Raw genomic sequence first — 21,690 nt, forward strand, 5'->3', positions numbered from 1 at the left:
AGGTTACCGCCGAGTTTGAGGCCTATGAGGCACAGGGTGCGGCTGGAGATGATAATCGATCCGCCCCTTTAAGAGCTGGCCGACGCCAGCGTGTCTGGCTGAAATCGATAATTGACAGCACCTGCGCTGCGCCCGCCTGCAGAGAAATTGCGTCGCGCCGCCGGGTTAGCGCCTTAAGGCCTAGAAATTCAGTTAGGGGCGCCCAGCTCGCCTGGGCGCCGGAATTACCGCTGCGCGCGGAGCCACTTGCGCCAGCGGGATATTCAGTTTCAGCGCCCCAAGTGGAAGCCGGCCGCTAAACAAGGGTTTCGGCGCCCCGCTTGGGGCGCTGAAACTGAATATCGGCGTGCAAAGTGCCGCAGCGCCACCCGCTGCGGCACGGCAGCCTGCGGTACTGCAGGCCTTCCTCTCACTCTTAAGGGGGAGGTGCCTGCAACAGCGCGATCCCCACTCGCGAGTGCCGGCAAATGAGCCCGGCACCAAGGAGAAGTGCCGGGCTCTCTGGAAACAGCCGGCAATGCCGCGGGGGGGTGGTGAAGGAGGCCGGGGACGGAGGTGCGGGCAGGCGGCCGCCGAAAAAGCGGCCGGCCGCACCTCCACCTTAACTCGCCCCACTACCGGCACAAGTAGGCCCCGTGTACCGGTCGCTGTTTGCGGCCGGCGCGGGGGAGGCGGCAGCAACCAAATATGGCCAGCGGGGCGCTGCGCACACCGATGACGTCATTGGCGGCGCAGCGCTACTGGCTAACGCCGCCATTAGCGCCCCGCTAAATATCACGGTAGGTTTGCACAGTGGCGCAAAAGCCCTCTTTGGGCGCAAACTGGTGGCACAGGCCACTGAATTTCTAGGCCTAAGACTCGTGCAGCGCCTGATTTAGCGCCACAATCACCTTCAGGGGCGCAGCTACCCAATATCGCTCGAGGTGGCGATAAATTGTGCCTGGCGTTAAACTTTGCGCACCGCCAATACTAGCGCCCCAAACAGGGCGATACCGAATTTCTCCCCCTTAGTGCCTTGCACACACTGGGGAATTTCAAGATCCAAATTCAATGCAGTAACAACTGAGCTTCACTGCTGATTTTGGAACTGATCCCTGTGAGCTGTTCATCACTGTGGGAGAGATACTGGGATCAGCTTCCAGTTACAGACACAAGACCTGATTATTGAGCTTCTTTACTGAAGGATCCCAAACTTGTTCTCTGCCAGATGAAAGATCTGACGTCTATTTTTTATTCGTTCATGGGATGCAAGTTATTGTTGGAATGTGGGCATTGCTGGCAAGGCCAGCATTTATTGCCCATTCCTAAACTGCGTGGCTTGCTAGGCCATTTCAGAGGGCAGTTAAGAATCAACCACATTTTTGTTGGTCTGGAGTCACATAACTGTTTTGTTTTCTTTTTGGGTTCAATAAAGACTCATTTCTGAAAGAGAATGTTGTTTAATCTAAAGTCTTGTTCAAGACTTTCTACAGCTTTTTACAGAACACACCATGCTGCGATGCATCTAGAAAGAAACTGAAAGTAAAACTCCTCTGGACTGCTTGTCTCTCACATGACCTCTGCTGGTCAGGCACAAGTAATCAAAAACACAGACAAATATGCTGTAAGGCATAAGTAATCAAACACAGACAAATGTCATCACTATTTGCTGATATCCTTACATCTCCCTTTCTTAAAACAAAAGTATTTTACTTTTAACTAACAACATTTAATGAACTTACATCATCATTATCATGATCAAGGTTTTTTACCCTTGCTTTGTGTGTTCACATGAAATATGTCAATACACTAGAACTTGAAGAAAGAATAAGATAACATTACTTCCTTCTTTAACAATAGTCCTTAAATTTGCTCAATGAGTCTCTCAGGAGGCTTCACGTGTCTTGAGGATTTTCTGATTGATTGTCCTTGAATCTGAGTTGTTGCCTCAGATGATTGGTTCTCAGCTGTGTGAGCAGGTTGTTCACCAGTATCAGTCTCTTGACCTGCTGTGGCTGGTCCCATGAGAAGATCTCGACGATTTCTTCTCAGAACAGCACCCTCATCTGTCTGAATGGTGTATGATCTTGGTTGAACTTCACTCAGGACAGTTCCCTTCTGAGTCCATGTGTTTGTTTTGTCTTTCAACCTTACTTGGTCACCAGTGTGGAGTTCAGGTAGGTTTTGTGTTCCTCTGTCATAGTAGTACTTTTGCTTTTCTTTCTGTTGCTCTTTGAACTTCCTCACTTTCTCCCCCTCTTTTGTTTTCAGGAGGTTCTCTGGGATGGGTAGGTTTGACCTTAGCCGACGTCCCATCAGGAGTTGGGCTGGTGACATACCACACTCGAGCGGCGTTGTGCGGTATACAAGCATGCTCTGGTTGAAGTCAGTTCCACTGTCTTTTGCCTTGTACTTCAGTCTTTTCACTGTGTTTGCGGGCTCTCCTGGGTCAACAGCTCTGGACAACGTGTCTGCTGTATACATCAGCTTACCCGGTGTGTACGCAACATTCAGTTCATCATAGACTGTCTCTCTTTCACTTTCCACAACGAGGACTCTCTTTACCAGGTTCAGTCTCTCACAGGCTTTTAAACCTAGTATGGCTTGCACATCCTTTGGCACCACGATTAATGCTAGCGTGTGCTCTCTGTCCTTGTGTGTTACTTTGACAATGCATTTTTCTTTCACTGGTATATCAGTACCTGAGTATCCGGTCACTTTCACTTGTATTCCATGTAACTTTGGTCTGGGTCTAATTCTCTTAAAATCGGTCTCTGATATCACATTAACTTGTGCTCCAGTATCCAATTTAAATGGAATGTGTATGTCATTCACTTTTAGTGTCAACATCCAGTCTCTTTTTTTGTTTTCAGACACAACATCTACATTGAATTCCTCTATCTCGCTTTCATCTACTGTATGGACCTTGCTTTGTTGCGCTTGGTTCTTACAGCAACGGGCATAATGGTTGTTTTTGTTGCATCTATTGCATGTTTTACCATATGCTGGACACTTTCTTGGTGGATGCTGTGTACCGCATCGACTACATGACTTCCGATTGTCTCTTTCATTTTCGTTTGCTGGCCACGTCTCTTTTTTCACATTGGCGCTCTCTTTGTTAAACGGTTTGTATCCGTTCTTACTCGCTGCATCCACGTTGCAGCTACTGTCACTGAACAGCTCCTTTGCCTGCAACTTCACAGTCTCGGTAACCCTACACAGTGCAATGGCTTTTCCCAGGTCTAGATCTTGCTCTCTTAGCAATCTTTCCCTTAGACCATTATCTCGAATACCACACACCAGTCTGTCTTTTATCAGCGAGTCTGTGAGTCCCCCAAATTCACACGATTTGCTCCGGTTTCTCAGTTCAGTCACATACTGATCAATAGTCTCGCCGATTTTCTGTACACATGTGAAAAATTTGTGCCTCTCAAAGGTCACGTTGCGTTTAGGTATGCAGTAGGCCTCAAACTGTTCCATTATTTTATCTAGCTTCATTTTGTCTCCATCAACGGCAAATATGAAATTATTATATACCTCCAGCGCTGCATCACCCACTACATGTAAAAACACGGACGATTTCTGTTTATTACTTTTATCATCAGCTCCGATTGCTGATAAATACAACCCTACACGTTGTTTGAATCTCCTCCAATTTTCAGCCACATTACCGGTCAATTGAAGCGTCGCCGGTGGGAGTAAACCTTCCATTTTTTCACTTCGTTAGCTATTCTCTAATGGTAAGCAACGATGTTCTCTTCTGGCTTGCTAATATGTGGAGAGCTGATTTCGCTTACTTGCCACAACTGCTTTCACTGTCCCATCAAGTTGCTAACTTCAGATTTTTTCTCTTTCAGCCACTTCTGACATCATGTTTTGTTTTTCTTTTTGGGTTCAATAAAGACTCATTTCTGAAAGAGAATGTTGTTTAATCTAAAGTCTTGTTCAAGACTTTCTACAGCTTTTTACAGAACACACCATGCTGTGATGCATCTAGAAAGAAACTGAAAGTAAAACTCCTCTGGACTGCTTGTCTCTCACATGACCTCTGCTGGTCAGGCACAAGTAATCAAAAACACAGACAAATATGCTGTAAGGCATAAGTAATCAAACACAGACAAATGTCATCACTATTTGCTGATATCCTTACAATAACAACAACAACAACTTGTATTTGTATAGCGCCTTTAACATAGTAAAATGTTTCAAGGCGCTTCACAGGAGTATTATAAGACAAAAAATTTGACACCGAGCCACATAAGGAGAAATTAAGGCAGATGACCAAAAGCTTGATCAAAGAAGTAGGTTTTCAGGAGCATCTTAAAGGAGGAAAGAGAGCCGGAGAGGTTTAGGGAGGGAATTCCAGAGCTTGGGGCCTAGGCAACAGAAGGCATGGCCACCAATGGTTGGGCGATTATAATCAGAGATGCTTGAGGGCAGAATGAGAGGAGCGCAGCTATCTCTGGGGAGTTGTGGGGCTGGAGGAGACTACAGAGATGGAGAGAGGCGAGACCATGGAGGAATTTGAAAACAATGAGAATTTTGAAATCGAGGCATTGCTTAACGGGGAGCCAATGTAGGTCAGCGAACACAGGGGTGATGGGTGAACAGGCCTCTGGATTACTAGTCCAGGAACAAAACGACTATGCCATTGTACCCGATTAATACTACTATCAATGTCTATCCATTTAGCGTAAAAGGACTGAATAATGGATTCAGGGAGATGCCACAGGGAACAAGAGACAATGTGCTGAAAGTGTGGATCTTCGGTTACCTCAACACCACAGGTAAGTTACCACAGAAAGGCCTGAGAGTCGGGGAGAAAATTAGATTTACATCCAGTGAAATGAGAACCACAACAGCGTAGAAAATTTAACTTTTAAGTAGTTCTTCGTAAAATCCATCTGATCCAAACCAAGGATAATATGGGATTAAGGTTTATTGGCCTAGAAATTCAGTTGGTAGCGCCAGCGATAAGCGCCTAAAGAGCCCGAGAATTGGGGCGTTACCCAATTTTCAGGCGGGCGCAGTGAATATAGCGCCACCTCCCATATTGAGTATCCTTTTAGCGCCGGCGCTAACTCTTTGCGCGCGCCCGTGGGCGCAGGCAGATCATGACGTCATTTCAGTGTGCAACACCTTTTTGGCATCCCGGACCGGATATTCGGTGGCGCCCACAACCTTTCCGCCTGGCGCTATTAGTGACAGTTGGATGGAGTGTTCCCAGGCCCTTCTCGGACTCTGGGGGCGCTATTTAAAGGGGACAGCACTAGTATAAAAGCTGCAGCCATTTCGGCTGGCCAATCTGATCGTTGCTGGAGAGAGTTCCTGACCTTCTGTTGGACAGTAATTTTATCATTGAGCCTTCGGAGGCACTGGCACTGGCAGCTTGAGGGCCCGGCTCCCGAGCTGGTGATGCAGCATCTGAAAGCAGGGAGGTGGAAGAGTGGCTTTAGCAAAAGGACAGCTGGGCAGCAAGGGATGCCAGATTGCGGCAAGGCTATGACATGGGTCCACAGTGAGAAAGCATGCTGGCGGGGGGAACAAGTGGAAGGAGACAGTTGTAAAAGGTGAGAACCTTACCATCGCTGTCGACAATGTGGTCGGCATCTGCAGTGGTTACAGGACCACTCAGACGTCCTCCAAGAATCTGGTGGACTCTCTCCTCGAGATCCGTGAGAGTGACCACTTGTGGAGGACCTCCACTGGTGCGAAGCTGGTCTTTGCCAATCCTCGCCAGCTTGGACTGCAGGGGAAAGGAGGGGAAGTTATGTGACATGATGCCCTGAGTGATCATCTCATGCCCCCCATGGTGCAAGAGCCCTTACATGACGCCTTGAGTCAAATGTGCATGTGTGTGCCCAGAAAGGGCCATGGGTGCTTGCTGGCAGATGGCCAATGGGGCACAGCCCACCCTGCAGCCATAAAGTCAGGTGCAAATGAAGGGATGCAGAAGTTTGCAGGAACAACACTCACCCTCACGACCCGAGTGAGGTCGTTGAATTTCTTTCTGCATTGGACAGGGCTCCTGGTCACCATGCTGCTGGAGTTGACTCTCTGGCATACATCCCTCCAAGCTCGTCGGTAAAGAACATCTCGCCGGCGCTCCAATTGCTCCAGAGCCTCATTGGTGAAGCGCTCTGCTCTCTGTCTCACCTTCTCCATCTGGTCCAAGTTTTTAGCGCCAGAGAAGGGCCTGCGCCGATTCTGAGGCCTGCAAGGCGCAGAGTGTGGATGCTGAAGCTGACTGACCCACCCCTTTAAGAGCTGGCCGGCGCCTGGAAGTCTCATGGTCATCGGCAATTGAGAGCACCTGCGCAGCGCCCGTCCGCTCCGATATTGGGTTGCGCCAGAAGTTTAGCGCCTTAGGAGCCCCGTGTAACGCCTGAATTCGCGCCTCAATCACCTTTGGGGCGATGCAACCCAATATCGCGCCAGGTGGCGATAAGTTGCGTCTGGCTATAAACTTTGCGCTGCGCCAATTCTAACGCCCCAAGCGGGGCTATACCCAATTTCTAGGCCATTGTGTTTAAAGGGCCGATGCCTTCATATTTCTTAATGCACTTGAAAATTCCTGAGCACTTTAACTGTTATTGTGAGAAAGTACACACACAATTTTTGTTCTAATATTTTTCTTTGACAGTATTTTATGTTAATATGTGGGAACAGTAACTTCATTTTTTTTGCCAAAAAGCAAATGGAATAATCCAAACCGTCTAGTCTGTTATGTAATGCAGTGCAATTAAAGGCACTCAGCTTGACTGATGGACTCAGTGCAGTTGTATCAGCGCTCAAGATTCTTACTAAAACATAGCTCTTACAGAATTCTTTTCTAAGCGGCTCTGCTGACAGAAGCACAGTGTGTTAATTATAAATGTGAAACTGTTTCTGGTAATCAACTGGGAAATATCCAGTCCACACAGCTAACCTTCTTCATCCTTTAACTACAGGTGCTGGTTGTACCAGCAACACTGATGGGTCCAGAGACTGGCTGCTGATGAATTGGGGGATGTTCAGTCACCTTGTTCAGATCGACGATTTAACCAGGCTGAATTCAGACTTCAATGCAGTAAGTTACAGAATCAGTCCTGAGCCTTTAGGATGCTGAATAAAATGATTTTGCTGACCAGAGTTTGATGTAATGAGATTGAAATTATTGGACTGGTCTTTAATGTGGAGAAGATTTAAATAGAAGCAATTAAATAATGACATTTTATGTTACTTTTAGTGTTGCAGACTTATAAGTTCCAACTTAGTATTGATTGAAGTTATACATTTGAAAGGTATCAATAGTTTAATAAGATCAAATAATCTAATTTTGCCACCTATTGTTATGAAGTTTCCCTGCTTCAGAAGATAAAGTTCCCATTTGTAAACAGATGTCATTGAACTGTGCAGATACCTTTTAATCTCTCAATGACGATGTGAATCGCTATTTGTACATAAGCTCTACTCATGCCAGTATTGTTACATTTACTAAAATGACTCCTATGCCACTAGGTGTCATGTAATAATAAAAAAGTTAACGGGACTTCTCGAATGACAAGACTGTTTGGCTAAATTTAATTGCCCCTATTTAGCAAACACTAGAGAATGGATGGAAAATAAATTGGCACTTAAGTATAATGGTATTTTAAACAGAAGCCTCAGTAAATTCTGAAATAAAAACCGAAAATGCTGGAAATATTTAGCATCTGTGAATTCTGTTGGGGTAGAAATTCAACCTGGAAGGTTGCGCAAAACAGTTGATAACGAATTGGCTAGCCGTTTTGCACCCTGTCCGGTTTTCATTTTCCATTGGTTCGCCCATTTCGAGCTTCTGCACAAGGTGAATTTCTACGTCTAACTCCTGTAATTAAAAGCTCACTGATTCCAAGTCAATAGAAAATAACAGGGAAATACACGCCAAATAAATTGCTCTGTATGTGCGTCTCTGTGAAGTGATTAGTCTTCAGAGTTTTCCCTTTTTCACAGCTCAATGCAGCAGAATTACTGACATCTTCCCAACTGGGAGAGTTTGCTGGTAAGAATGGAACATTAAGTGACGCTGATGATGTGCGGAAGGTTTTCAACAGCATCACTAGCGCCACTGTTACTGAGTTCATTGACAAATTCAGAACTGCTGCCAATCAGGTAGGAGACTGTTTGTTTCAATTTATTTTAGATCAGTATTTGTTTACAATCCCTCATCATCACCTGTCCCGCCGCCCCCCGCCTCTCAGCAATTTCTCCAAATGAATTGTTTTTAGTTTCCAAAATATTCATCACCATGGACACCAAGTGCATCAGAGAACCTCCAGTAATGTTCAGTTCCACAGGAGTTGTAATGTGATTATACCAGCAGGTCATTGATTGCAGTGCAAATTTTTGTTTTTCTTTTCGTAAAATTGTAAAACTTCAATGTGTGTTTAGAAAATTCACATTGCAGCACCTATTGCAACTTTTGCTGCATGAATTTGCTGCAAACTCGGCTGGACCAGCTGGGACTGAGCTGTCTGAAATTCCCCCCTGACATTTAAAGCAGTTTTCAGTGCTGGGTTATGTGTTAGTGTCTATTTTTGGATTAATGCTGTTTCCCCCTTTTTCAGAATAATGTGGTTTTCGCTCCTGGTGTCAGAACAACTTTACTGCGAGAAGTTCTGAACCGCACGCTGCCAATTCTTTCAAATGCCAACAACACCGAGCTCCAGATCTGGTTTGGCACAAGGCTGCAAGCACTGCTCCCAGGACTCACTGAAAACATGGTGCCATTAATCTTTGTCACCGAGAGCTGCAGTGGATTTCAAATCATGTAAGTCTGATGCAGGTTTTTTGGTGTTGGTAGGAAAATAGGGAAATTGAATTACTTGACATCGCTGCTTTTGGTGGCAGTGAAGAACACTTGTAAGTTTAATGCCAACAAGACTGGTCTTTGCCTTTGCATTACCTGGCACTTGTTACCTTGCTCTTTGTCAGTGGGTGTCTAACCTTGAAGCAGTTGGATCCCCTGATGGCTCGGTGGGTAAATGCTTCACGCAGTGTTGTCTTCAGTCTCGAAAACCATGTAGTTGTCTGGATTGTGCTGAATTAGCTGTTGTCAGCTGGAGCAGTAGACCTTTGAGTCTGTAGGGGGAAAACTCAGTCATGACGCCTACGCCTCGAGTTATCCCAGCTAGAAAGTGGAGATCTGGATATTGAACAAATGCAGAACAGGGCTCAGCTGTGAAACCCCCATGGTCTAGACTCTCAAATGAAAAACAACTTGGGTGAGATACTGGAGAGCTGTCTGTACCATCAGCGCCTTCAAAGGAGGTGAGGAGCAAAAGGAATCTGATTGCACCAGCATTATGAATATATTGGGCAATTTGGAATTTCATTTTGATGGCATTGCTTCATCTATAATCAACCCCTTTGATAACAAGGAAGGTTTTCCAAGAAAAAAATCAGTTCCTAACTGAAATTATGCTCCTGTCCTTTCCACAGTTATTCCACAAAAAAAATCATGGTAACCTGGAGGTAGATTTTATGAAGTTGTGCTGCTGGCAGGGATCTTCATGTGCTGGGAATTTGGTCATTGGGACCTGCTGGATTTTCCATCTATTAAAATTAATGGACAGAAAAATCCTTGGGGGCCTGTTGACCTCCATGTACAAACTCCCGATGTATGCTTCCACTGCATGAAGCTCCAAACTAGGACTGCAAGTCTGTGAAATCTACACTTTAATATTAAGGGAATATTGCTGTCAATTACAGTGATGTGTGTATCTCATTCATTTGTTTTTTTTGTAGTGTCACAACACTGAGCTCAATCAAACAGCAGCTGAATAGCAGTGTTCAAGAAGCTATTTATAGAAACATATTAGCTTACACTAAAGGTAATGAAATTAAGTATGACTACATTCATAAATGTGATTGTTCCTGTTCAACAGAGACTGGTAATTTGATCCTTAGATGGTTTTTCATACTCCCAATAATACTTTCAATTTCCCAGTCTGTCACTGTAACATTGATCACGATGGTTAATTCTTGTTTGGGTTTTGCCAAAACACTTGGGGTGAGGGGGTTAAATTGGGTTGCGTAAGGCCCATTTTTCAGGCGCTACGCAGCCTCTAAAGGCCCAAAATGACTGGAAGTGCGCCACCTGCCATATTTGGTAAGGACAAACAGAAGAAGGCCTTTACCCATGCTTGAAGCAGTGGATAGGTGCTATGCAAATAAGGAACCTAGCACCTGCTTTAGGACCCTGCTGCAACATTGGTCTGCCCCGAGGCAGCCAGTACTAAACCAACCCTAAACATCACATAAATAAAAAAAAGGTAAATACTAACCACGAACTCCCCGATCCCTCCACCCATGTTCTCAAACTCCAAGCCCCCCGATCCCTCTCCCTCCCCCACCGAAGCCCCTGATCCATCCTCTGCCCCACGATCCCTCCTCTGAGGATCCTGACCGAGTTCACGGTCCTCTCCTTCCCTCCCCCGGGCCAACAATCTCAACTCTGAAGCCACCGATCCTGAGTTTAATCACTTGCCTGTGGGACTAACAGTGGTCCAAACTTGAAGCACCTACCTCCTCCCACAGGGCCATCTTCATTATGATGAGGTCCGTGGCCCTCACCATTTGTTCTCGGGAATAACGCTGCGTCTGGGTGGGCGGGCGTGGGGGCTCCTGAATTTAACCCCCTTGCTCTAGTGATTCGCATTTGAAAGATTTCTATGACATATCTTGCAAACTTTTACACTTGCTCCTTGACATGCAATCTGCTGAGTACCACCCAATTTGGGCCATTGAGCATGAAAAATCCTGGAGGCAGCAAAATGCTGATTTCCTCATGGATATGAGCAATACCAAATCACTTGCGCTAATAAGCACTTGCTCCATGAAACATTCCAAACAGACTAGAGAATATTCATGCCTCTTCTCACTGTTCACAAGAGCAATAGTAATGGTGAATACTGTGGAAAAATGAGCTGTGATAATGCAATCATCATTCCAAGCTTCACACAATGCTGGTTATTGTAATAAATATACATTTTTGTTTGACTAATCCATAACTTCAGACAAAAAAAGGTGATCTGTCCAAACCAAATCTATTTGCCTAAATAATAGGTCCTGAAAATCCAGGTAGGTGCGCATCCCAGGGTCAGGGGCAGATTGCTTATTTTACATTACAATGGCAGGCACCTTTGCCACAAGGGGCACAACCAGGGTTGCACCATAGTAAAGAGGCTCCTGGGCTGGAGGGAATGTCCAGACACCCAACCTCTACCCGTAGAAACAAAATTAAACTTCTCCCTGCACCCAACTTTGTAAGAGTGCTGTATAAGAACATAAGAAATAGGAGCAGGAGGAGGCCATTTGGCCCCTCGAGTCTGCTCTGCCACTCAATAAGATCATGGCTGATCTTCTACCTCATCTCCACTTTCTTGAACTATCCCCATATCCCTTGATTCCCTTAATATTCAAAAATCTATCGATCTCTGACTTGAATATACTCAATGACTGAGCCTCCACAGCCCTCTGAGGTAGAGAATTCCAAAGATTCACCACCCTCTGAGTGAAGAAATTTCTCCTCATCTCAGCCCTAAATGGCCGACCCCTTATTCTGAGACTGTGACTCCTGGTTCTAGAATCCACAGCCAGAGGAAACATCCTCCCTGCATCTCCCCTGTCAAGCCCTGTAAGAATTTTGTATGTTTCAATGAGATTTAAATATATATTTTTTTTAATTGCTGTTGCTTTGCGGGTGTCTAGGCTTTGATCCCAACCTGGTTCCCCAGGTGGGGCCCACCTTGGAGGGGAAAACCCTACGCTAGGCCCCTCTGTGGGCCAGAAATGTGGGATGTTCTGACGGAGGGGCTCCATCAGAACATCCAGCCCCATATATCTTGCACTGATAGTTGCCCCGAACAGGCCATCCTGGTATTCCCAGCATATCTGGGTCCCAGTGTCATTTCTGACTCTTCCAGTGCACTCTCCTGTGCTGGAAGGATCATGGATTTTCAGCCCCATTGATCCGGGTATCCAGTTATCAAATAAATTTGTCCTATTCTGTTACATTCTTTGTCATTATATAGATTCACAGCTAAGTTAGATGACAGATTCCAAGTCACAAGGTGACATCTTTATGTGAGTACGGTCATTGTTTGGAAAATAAACAAAATATTTACTGTTGTTTTCTTTCCCCAGCAATCCCTCTTCGCTGTTATGAAAACAACAGTTTTAGCCTTTACCTGAACAGCCAGTTTGAAAATTTCTCCAAGTTTCTAACTTTGTCTGATGTATCATCATTTGTTCCTTCCAACCGTCTTGATGAGGTAAAAACAGTGGGGGTAACTTTAACTGCGCTGCCCACCGATGGGCGGGCAAGGGTCAGGGGTCGGGTTAAATCAGTAAATATGTGAAACCCAACCTGCCACGAAGATGCCTACTTCCTGGTTTAACTGTGGTGGGTTTGGGGGGCAGGCCAAGTAACCCGCTCTGGAGAGGTGAGTCCGTAATCTATCTATATATATAAATGAGAGCTCGGGAAATCTGCCAGCTTAAAGGGAGGCGAGAACTGCCGAATCCAGCAGATAAGTGCTTTTTAGAGCACTGCTTGTGAGCTAAGACCAACCCCGACCCACCCAATTTAATTTCTGTGGCGATCCGCCTCCCTCCCTTCGCCTCTGCCCCCTCTTCCCTGCTCTATGCCCCAATCTTATCTGATTGCCTGGACACAAAATTTGGAAGCATAGTGAACAGTGAGGAAGATAGTGATAAAAGAAAGAAAGACTTTCATTTATATAGCGCCTTTCAGGATCACCGGACGTCTCAAAGCGCTTTACAGCCAATGAAGTACTTTTTGAAGTGGAGTCACTGTTGTAATGTGGGAAATGCGGCAGCCAATTTGCGCACAGCAAGCTCCCACAAACAGCAATGTGATAATGACCAGATAATCTGTTTTTGTTATGTTGATTGAGGGATAAATATTGGCCAGGACACCGGGGATAACGCCCCTGCTCCTCTTCGGAATAGTGCTGTGGGATCTTTTGGGCAGGATTTTCATTGGGCCGTGGAGGCGGGATTGGAGGCGTGTGGGGGGTTAAAATCACGAAATCGGGGGGGCATGAACCCATCCCGCCTCCATGCCAGTTTCAAAGGAGGTGGGTACCCGACCCGCACTGGGACCTGCCTCCCCGAGGTGGGAAGGGGATTAGTGCCAATTAACTGCCTGTTAACAGGTAGTTAACGGGCAGTTTTTAGTCTAATCCCTATTTTCATTGGTGAAATGTGGGATTCCCGACGGCTCCAAACCACGCCAAGTTAGCGAGGCGGGCCGTTGGGATGAAGGGCTTGGAGGGGTCGAGATGTCCGGTGTTCAGGTGAGTGATGGGTGCACGAGTGCAGAGGTAAGTGTGTTTGGTGTCAGTAAAGTGTTTAAAGAAGTTTTACTTACATGTACTTACCTATACAGCCTTCTTTCCTTCAGGTCTCGGGAGTCCCTCATCTCACCAGCACAAAAAACAGAATGGCCGCGAGCTGTCAAAAGTTTCAGCATTCAGCTTTCTGTTCCGTGGAGGAAGGAATTAACTTAGTGTACAGATTGTCAGCGTTTGACAGCTTCAAAAGGTCTTGACAGATGAAATACCAATCTGTGGCGTCACCTGTTGCCGGGTGGCCCTTAATTGGCCTGCTGGGCGGGCTCAACAAGGTCAATCAAGTCAAAATCGCATGGGTTGGCTACAACTCGACGGAGGCGGGACTACAACCCCGAAAGTTGTAGTCCCGCCTCCTACCCGCCTCCTCAATGAAAATCCAGCCCCTTATGCTCACCTGAGAGAGCAGACGAGGCCTCAGTTTAACGTCTCATCTGAAAGACGGCACCTCTGACAGTGCAGCACTTCCTCAACACTGCAGCCTGTGTCAGCCTAGCTTTATGTGCTCAAGTCTCTGGAGTGGGACTTGAACCCACAACTCTGACTCAGAGGTGAGTGTGCTACCAACTGAGCCACAGCTGACACTAGAGGATACACTTCCAAGAGGACATAAACAGGCTGGCGGAATGGGCAGGCACATGGCAGATGAAATTTAACACAGAAAAATATGAAGTGATACATTTTGGTAGAAAGAATGAGAGGAAATATAAACTAAAGGGTACAATCCTAAAGTGGGTGCATGAACAGAGAGACCTAGTGGTATATGTGCACAAATCGTTGAAGGTGGTAGGGCAGGTTGAGAAAGCAATTAAAAAAGCTTGTGGGATCCTGGGCTTCATGGATAGAGGTATAGAGTACAAAAGCGTGGAAATTATGATGAACCTGTATAAAACACTGGTTTGGCCTCAACTGGAGTATTGTGTCCAATTCTGGGTACCACACTTTAGGAAGGATGTGAAGGCCTTAGAGAGGGTGCAGAAAAGATTTACGAGAATTATTCCAGGGATGAGGGACTTCAGGTACATTGATAGACTGGAGAAGCTGGGGTTGTTCTTAGAACAGAGAAGATTGAGAGGAGATTTGATAGAGGTGTTCAAATTCATGAGTGGTCTGGACAGAGTAGATAGAGAGAAACTGTTCCCATTGGCAGAGGGGTCGAGAACCAGAGGACACAGATTTAAGGTGATTGGCAAAAGAACCAAAGGCGACGTAAGAAAAAACTTTTTTACGCAGCGAGTGGTTAGGATCTGGAATGCTCTGCCTGAAAGGTTGGTGGAGGCAGACACAATCACGGCTTTCAAAAGGGAGTTGGATAAGTACCTGAAAGAAAATAAATTGCAGGGCTACAGGGAAAAGGCGGGGGGAGTGGGACAAACTGAGGTGCTCTTGCAGAGAGCCGGCACGGGCTCGACGGGCTGAATGGCCTTCTTCCGTGCTGTAACCATTCTATGATTCTATGACCGTCCCCAGCGCTTCCCGGTTGTGGCCTTCTACTCAGACTTTACACCTTGCAGCTGGCTTCTTAATTTGACCAGCTGCCAGGCGAGAAATCGAGTAAAAAAAAATATTAATGAGGTCCTGCCATTAAATTCAGTTGGACCTCCGGCATTTCCACAAACATCCGCCCCCAATCCCTCCCCGCTTCACCATAAATATCCGTGCCAATGTGATTTCTCTTGTGAAATGGGGTGGGTATCCGTGTTTCCAGTTTGACGTTACTTACTTGACCTCCTAGTAAACACCTCAGGCAGCCTGTTCTAAACATTTCAATTTTCCACATGGCCAGTCAAGTTCCCAGAATAAACTCGGTAGACTCCTGTCAACTCAACCATGAATAAAATGTATCAAGGAGAAAAGAAATCGTTTGCTGCCTCTTTAATCCCGTCCCCCATCTCTGTAACATGTGTAATTTCCTAAGTGAGAAGCTTAAAGGGAGGCAGAGATCTTTCTACAGATCCTGTCTATACCTTTTTAACCAACTGCTATAGAACAAGATCCACTCAGGATTAATGCTTTTTGTAATAGGTGACTGCAGCTGGGCGTGTAATTATAACTTTGAACATCACATTAATGGAAAAATCCTGTTAAAAACATGATAGTACAGGTATCATCAGATATTTGCACAATTAATATTAATATTGAAAAACCAATAGGTACTGTTGAAATAGCATTTTTGAATAAAAAGGTGATTGGCCACAAAGGTGGGGGTAATTTTAACCCCCCACACGACGGGAAATTGAGCCCAAAATGTGCTCAAAATTGAGCTGGTTAGGTTCCAGTTCAAATTTCCGCTAAAAATCATTTGCATCATCAGAAACGTATGAACCAGCGCAGTCGGGCAGTGAAATAGAACTTAATTGTTTACTTTTTTTTTTACATTGAAATGTATTCCTTGATGTATTTAAGAGTGGTAACCTGGTGCAGTTTTATTAATACAGCCAAAAATGGGTTTACAACAAAAAATAAGCATTTTAATAAGAGTGCCGGTAACTTCAACTAAAATCACTGAAAATGACTTTTAAAAAAACTATTCTGAACCATTTACTATTTTCAGTCGGTTTCTTAGTAAATTAAATATATTTTGATATGAAAAATCCTTAACAACGAGCCTACTAATGGTTGTGTGCCTAAGAAAATTAGCGCAAATTGAAGAGCCTTCCCTAACCAGCGCAATTGGTGGAAACTCGAAATGTCGACCTGGGAGGCGTGGCCAGTTTTGTGGGCGGGGCCTGATCCGTGTGACTTGAAACTTGAACCAGACTAAAAAATTGCGGAAACTCGAGCGCAAGTGTTTTTGAGTGTAACTCACTTACCTTTTTAAATTCCCTGATCTTTTGCGCTAGTTTTGCCCATTCTGCCCGGATTGCGCTGATATTACTGGCGTAATGGAACGGAAACTCTCCCCCATCAACTTTTTTTGAAGAAGAGCACAATATACCCACTTAGTTTGGATTCTTAATGGAGTAATGTGGGCATGATATATTCCATTGGAGAATAGGTTGACATTACCCAGCTTATTCAACTTGCGGCTCAGTCTATACTTTTAATTGCCTCAGAAAAGTTAAAAATTTCCCTCTTGTGTTTTTACAGGTGCTCAATGCCACTGCTCCCAGTGATTTGGCTGATTTGTTGAGCAGGCCTGGTTTCATTGATGACAATAGAATCCTGATCATGGTGTTAATGAATTACCAATCCATCCAGAATCTGGCAGCGTTTGTGGATCAGTTCAACGAAAAGAAACAAGATGTGAGCTGCCAGTGTCATTTTTACCTTTAGTATCACAGGAGTTGATTTTTTGCAATGCCATTTCTCTGGGGATTCCGCGGATCTTCCGCCGAAGTTACAGCGGAGAATCGGGAGAACCCCCGCAGAAGTTCAACCCCACAATGTTTAAGCAGGGCACATTGAGGTTTTCCAACTTCAGTTTTTCTTCCCTGTCACTTTCACAAATCTCTCAGCTGTCTGAAAGATTGGAGGCTAGTTGCCAATAATTACACATATATGGTACATGATGCAAGATTCAGATATCATAGTGAGCACAAAATCAAATTAAAACATAGTCTATATTTGGAACATGTATTGTTCGGGAGTGAAAACCAAATCTGGAGCCTTGTGGTGGAATGTATCCAAGCTCCCTAGCACAGGCAAAATCATTTGAACTTTCTCCTGCACTTAAGAACGTGCAAAAGAACTACCATCATCAAATAGCTATACTGTGATTTATACGATCTTCTAATCACATTTACAGTATATGGATTTCATATCCTTCAAAGACAAGTCTGAATCCCAGGTCTTATCTTAGTTCTTTTTTCAATATTCAACAATTAATAATCTGAGAACAATAGTGAGCCAACAACAGCAACTTACATTTATACAGCGCCTTTAATGTCGTAAAACATCCCAAGGCACGTCACAAACAAAATGTGACACCGAGCCATATAATGAGATGTTAGGACAGAGGACCAAAAGCTTGGTCAAGGAGGTAGTTATGAAGGAGTGTCTTGAAGGGGGAAAGGGAGGTAGAGAGGCGGAGGGGTTTAGAAAGGGAATTCCAGAGCATTAGACCTAAGCAGCTGAAGGCACAGCTGCCAGTGGTGGAGCGAATAATATCGGAGATGTTCAAGAAGCCAGAATTGATGGAGCGCAGAGATCTCTGGAGATTGTAGGACTGGAGGAGATTACAGCGATAGGGAGGGGCGAGGCCGTGGAGGGATTTGAAAATAAGGATGAGAATTTTAAAATCGAGGCATTGCTTAACTGGAAGCCAATGCAGGTCAGCGAGCACAGGGGAGATGGCTAAGAGGGACTTGGTGCAAGTTAGGACATGACAGCAGAGTTTTGGATGACCTCAAGTTTACAGCCCAGATAATTACAAAATAATCAAATGGAAGGTGGAATATACGTTAAAGGATTGGGAAATGTGAGTCATTGAGTAGGGTAGGAGTAAGGGATCAAGCAATCGCTAACATATCCATTGCTGAATGTGGTGTGTTTGGCTTGGTAATGTGTTACTGTTGGATGTTAAGGTTAAGAGCATTCATCGGAGGGGTAAATCCTCTAGTTAGCAAAACAGAACAGCAGTAGTCCAGAAATGGGCCATATCCCAGAGAATGTGGGATGAGTTGAAAGTAGTGCATAACTTTCTCTGTCTGACTGTTGCTCCCACAGCATGTATATCCATGCTGCAGACAACAGGTTTATTCTGTTTGAAAGACCCCAAATGGCTTGTTTCTGTGCTGTAAATCCCATGTAATACTATGTTAGTATGCACCTGTTCAAGATGGGAAGCAATAAATCCCATGGATGGGCCAGGTGGGACCTCACCAGGAGGCTATCAAGGTGCCTATTATCATATGAAATAGGTGACACATCATTCAACACCACTTCTTTACATTATGACTTGACCAGTTACAACCCATGCAACTTAACTTCCCCAAGTACTCTCGCACAACCATGGCGGACTCTTGTAGGTCATTTGTATAAATGTATTGAGTGAGAGTCAGGCTCCTCTTAGGTGGTTGCTAAAGAAAATTTAATAGATAAAAGATCAGGATCTACTTAGAACAAACCCCAAACGTGGTAAGTTCAGGGCCATCTCGTTTGTAATTTTACATATCTAAAATAACAACAAACCCATTTCCCTTTTCTTGTTTTTCAGGATAATCTGACAGATGCTAACCGAGCTGCCATCATGGAGGGTCTGTGGCCTCAGTTTGTCAGTAGCTTGCCTGGACTCAATGACACAGAACAGGATGAATGGCTTAATGCCAGACTAAGTCCCTATCTGTCTTTTATCACCACCGACCTCCTGGCTTCCAACAACACCCTTAGAGTCCAGTGCCTTCCTTACAGGAAAATGTAAATATAGTCACATCCATTTATAATCTATTCTTACGTTAGCAAATTTCAACATTATTCCATGTCAATTGTTCAGAAATATCAGCTTATTCGTTAGTGTCATTTAAAGTTAAAATCAGATCAGTTTCATAGAACTAAATCATTGCTAATAATCTGGACAATACTGGGTTCACATAATGGGTTTGTATAGCTATGTGTGGTGTACTTAATTCAGTATCTAGGAACTGGAATATATATGTCACCTACAAGAATCCAAACCGTGATCATTATTGGCATGATTTAGTTCATGTTGAGTTTATTCATGCCCAGTTTCAAGTATATGCAGCAGCAAAATCACTTAATATTCTCTCCCATTGTAATGAGCCATTGATTTAGGGAAATTCTAATGTCCATACTCCTGATCTAAGAAGACCATTGTTTATGTTTTCAACACTGACCAAATCTATTGCCCATTTTATCCAATTATAAGTGAACTGATCTTATATCGGAATTTCTAGATCAAAAAAGACCACGGTCCATCTAGTTCGCCTTCCACCATCCTGGTAACCACATGATACAATAATGGAGTTGTTGACTAATCATAGAAATCAATCTCTATCAATTAGTCTACAACAGACCCAAAAATAACATCTTTCAGATGTTATGATTTTTAAAACATTGAATTTTGTCACTTCTGAGAAGAAAATGCAAGTTGAGTGTTGCTGAAATTCGGTTACATGCTGATTTGTCAGTTGTTGGCATCTGTGATAATAACCCCTTTTAACTTTTCTAAACCATTTCGTCCTTTACATCGAGGAAAGGTCTTTTTTACACATGATGAGCCCGAAATTCATAGGGCTATGGGGCATGTGGACTGGAATATGGGACAAGACCTGGTTCTGCCCGATCCCCATGTCTTTTTTTTTTTGTAACGTCAAATGACACTGCAAAAAGGGGCCGTCACTTCTTCGATGCCTGGCCCCTCAGAGCAAAGTCACCAGAAGAGGCAAGAATGGTGGATGACATTATTCGCTGGAAATCTTGACCGTTCTGGTTCAGTTGCCCCCCCATCACTCAGCTTGCCTACATGATGCAGGCGTACCAGCATGCCAGAACCAGATCCTGGTGGAACTGGAGTCCACAAGTAACTCAAATGCTGGTTTCCCAACAACAATTGATCGCAGATTGGGAAAGGAGCAATTCTGAATTACTGACCATTTTTCACATTTCTGGGCATCTTTGGTTAGCACTGCTAGCCCCCATAACATTGCACAAGGTGCCCCTCTGACATTCCTCCCTTCCCCTACCAGTTGGCCCCAGTAGCACCAAAAATAAGGTGGGTGCCCACCACTCATATGCAAATACCCCGACCATGGGGTTTCGAGATGGCCTGAGACTCAGCAGATTGGCGGCCAGATCTCCCAGCCCTTCGTACTTCTGGCAGCTGAGCGGGTCCCCAGGAATTGCAGGTCCCATATCAGCAAAAATCCTGATCCATCTATTATACTAATTTAAGTATAACATTCCTTGGTGAACTAATTCGAAGTGCATGTAGACTACTTAGCTCTAGTTAACTATAGTTACTAACTTAAAAGAAGGAAACAGCTGTAACAGCCCCCGCTATCATTGTCTGTATTATGATTATTAAAGGGATACAAAGGAAATGACAGGGAAAAGTAAATCAAGTGGATTTCTTTTCAATTGAATTAAAACTGATTATCCTTTGAGACTGTGTAACTTAGAAGATTAATTTAGAGCTCAAAGTGTGGGAATCTTACCTGTCCAATAGCATCTGAACCATCATTATTAAAATTATGAAAAATCTTCTACAGCCCCTTAGGATTATGTGTTCATCTAATTAAGATATTAATCCAGGAAAGGTAATAAACTATATTACATGGATCTGAAATCTTATACACAAGTGTGTGAAAGTGGAATATGCAGTTGAACTGATTTGGGCAAGTTATTCTTATCTGATTATGTTACAGTGATCAGTTCAATTATATTGCTTGAACTTAGAAATTAATTGTAACAACTCAGGTGATTAAATGTTAAATTTCACGTTTAGTGTAAGAATGCTGAGTGCTCGTTACAGTGACTTTACCTCAGACAAACAGAAGGAAATCTACAATGGCATCAAAGCTTATCTACAACAAGGTAGTATGACACTATTGTTTTATAGTATTCTCTATGTGTAATAAAAATAGTGTAATAGGAACACATTGATCAGTAAATGGAGTAGATCCATCAAATGAATTTATTGAATATTACCAATCCAGATTATAATTTCTATGGGGTAAGTTTTAAGGTTGCACACAGAAAGATTTAGTTTTATGTTGCAAGGCTCAAACACTGAGATTTTTGTGTAACTGCCAGTTCAACTACAAAGCAATTACAGATCAATACTCAGCAGCTCTCCCTGCTGTTCTGCTGGGCTCCGCACCTCTGTCTAGACTGAGTAGAGTTAGCTTTATTTAGTCTGAGGTAGAATACAGCAAATAAGTTAATAATATTAACATGGACCAACCTAATATGATTCACTCAAAAGACCCCATTCACAGTCAGTGACACTTAGATCATAGTCGTCTGGAATATACTGCACCTTAAACAAATTATTAACCAGAGCAATTGTTAATATTTCCCCGAACTGTATTAAATACTGCACTGATCAGTTCTATTATTATTCTGTACTTCCCAGTACAGGATATACCATCAAGGACTAATGTAAAATTGTGAAATACTATTAGAATCTCTACATATGGGTTTGGGTTGAGCCATCCAAGGTAAAAGCTGTTGGTTAGACCTGTAAGAAACATGAAGGGATTGTGTCTGAAAAATTGAAAGAAGCAACACTGAATTGATTTTTTATTTCTAAAGATGTATTTAAACCTTTCTTTATTCATCATTCTAACATTTTGTTCACTTTGTGTAACAGGTCCCAAACCAAAATGCTACATTGTTAATAATCCAGTCCTGA

The 21,690-nt window shown here is 43.9% G+C and overlaps 2 protein-coding genes across 2 annotated transcripts in view; both read left to right on the top strand.

The window, feature by feature from the left end:
* LOC147110400 (mesothelin-like) overlaps positions 1-8,433 on the top strand; it is a 37,520-nt gene extending 29,087 nt beyond the window's left edge. The window contains exons 20-23 of the mRNA XM_086002228.1: positions 4,672-4,766; positions 6,930-7,048; positions 7,954-8,112; positions 8,392-8,433. Of these exons, the coding sequence (XP_085858354.1) occupies positions 4,672-4,766; positions 6,930-7,048; positions 7,954-8,112; positions 8,392-8,433 (415 nt within the window). The remainder of the gene's footprint in view (positions 1-4,671; positions 4,767-6,929; positions 7,049-7,953; positions 8,113-8,391) is intronic.
* Positions 8,434-8,720: 287 nt separating this feature from the next.
* On the top strand, positions 8,721-18,738 carry LOC147110401 (uncharacterized). Its single transcript, XM_086002258.1, has 5 exons — positions 8,721-8,770; positions 9,748-9,833; positions 12,148-12,275; positions 16,467-16,622; positions 18,535-18,738. The coding sequence occupies exons 1-5, from the start codon at positions 8,721-8,723 to the stop codon at positions 18,736-18,738; spliced, it is 624 nt and encodes a 207-aa protein (XP_085858384.1).
* Positions 18,739-21,690: the final 2,952 nt, after the last annotated feature.

Source organism: Somniosus microcephalus, chromosome 11 (genome assembly GCF_052327205.1).
Source record: "Somniosus microcephalus isolate GS21.2 chromosome 11, FLI_Smic_1.0, whole genome shotgun sequence".
Classification (NCBI taxonomy): Eukaryota; Metazoa; Chordata; class Chondrichthyes; order Squaliformes; family Somniosidae; genus Somniosus; species Somniosus microcephalus.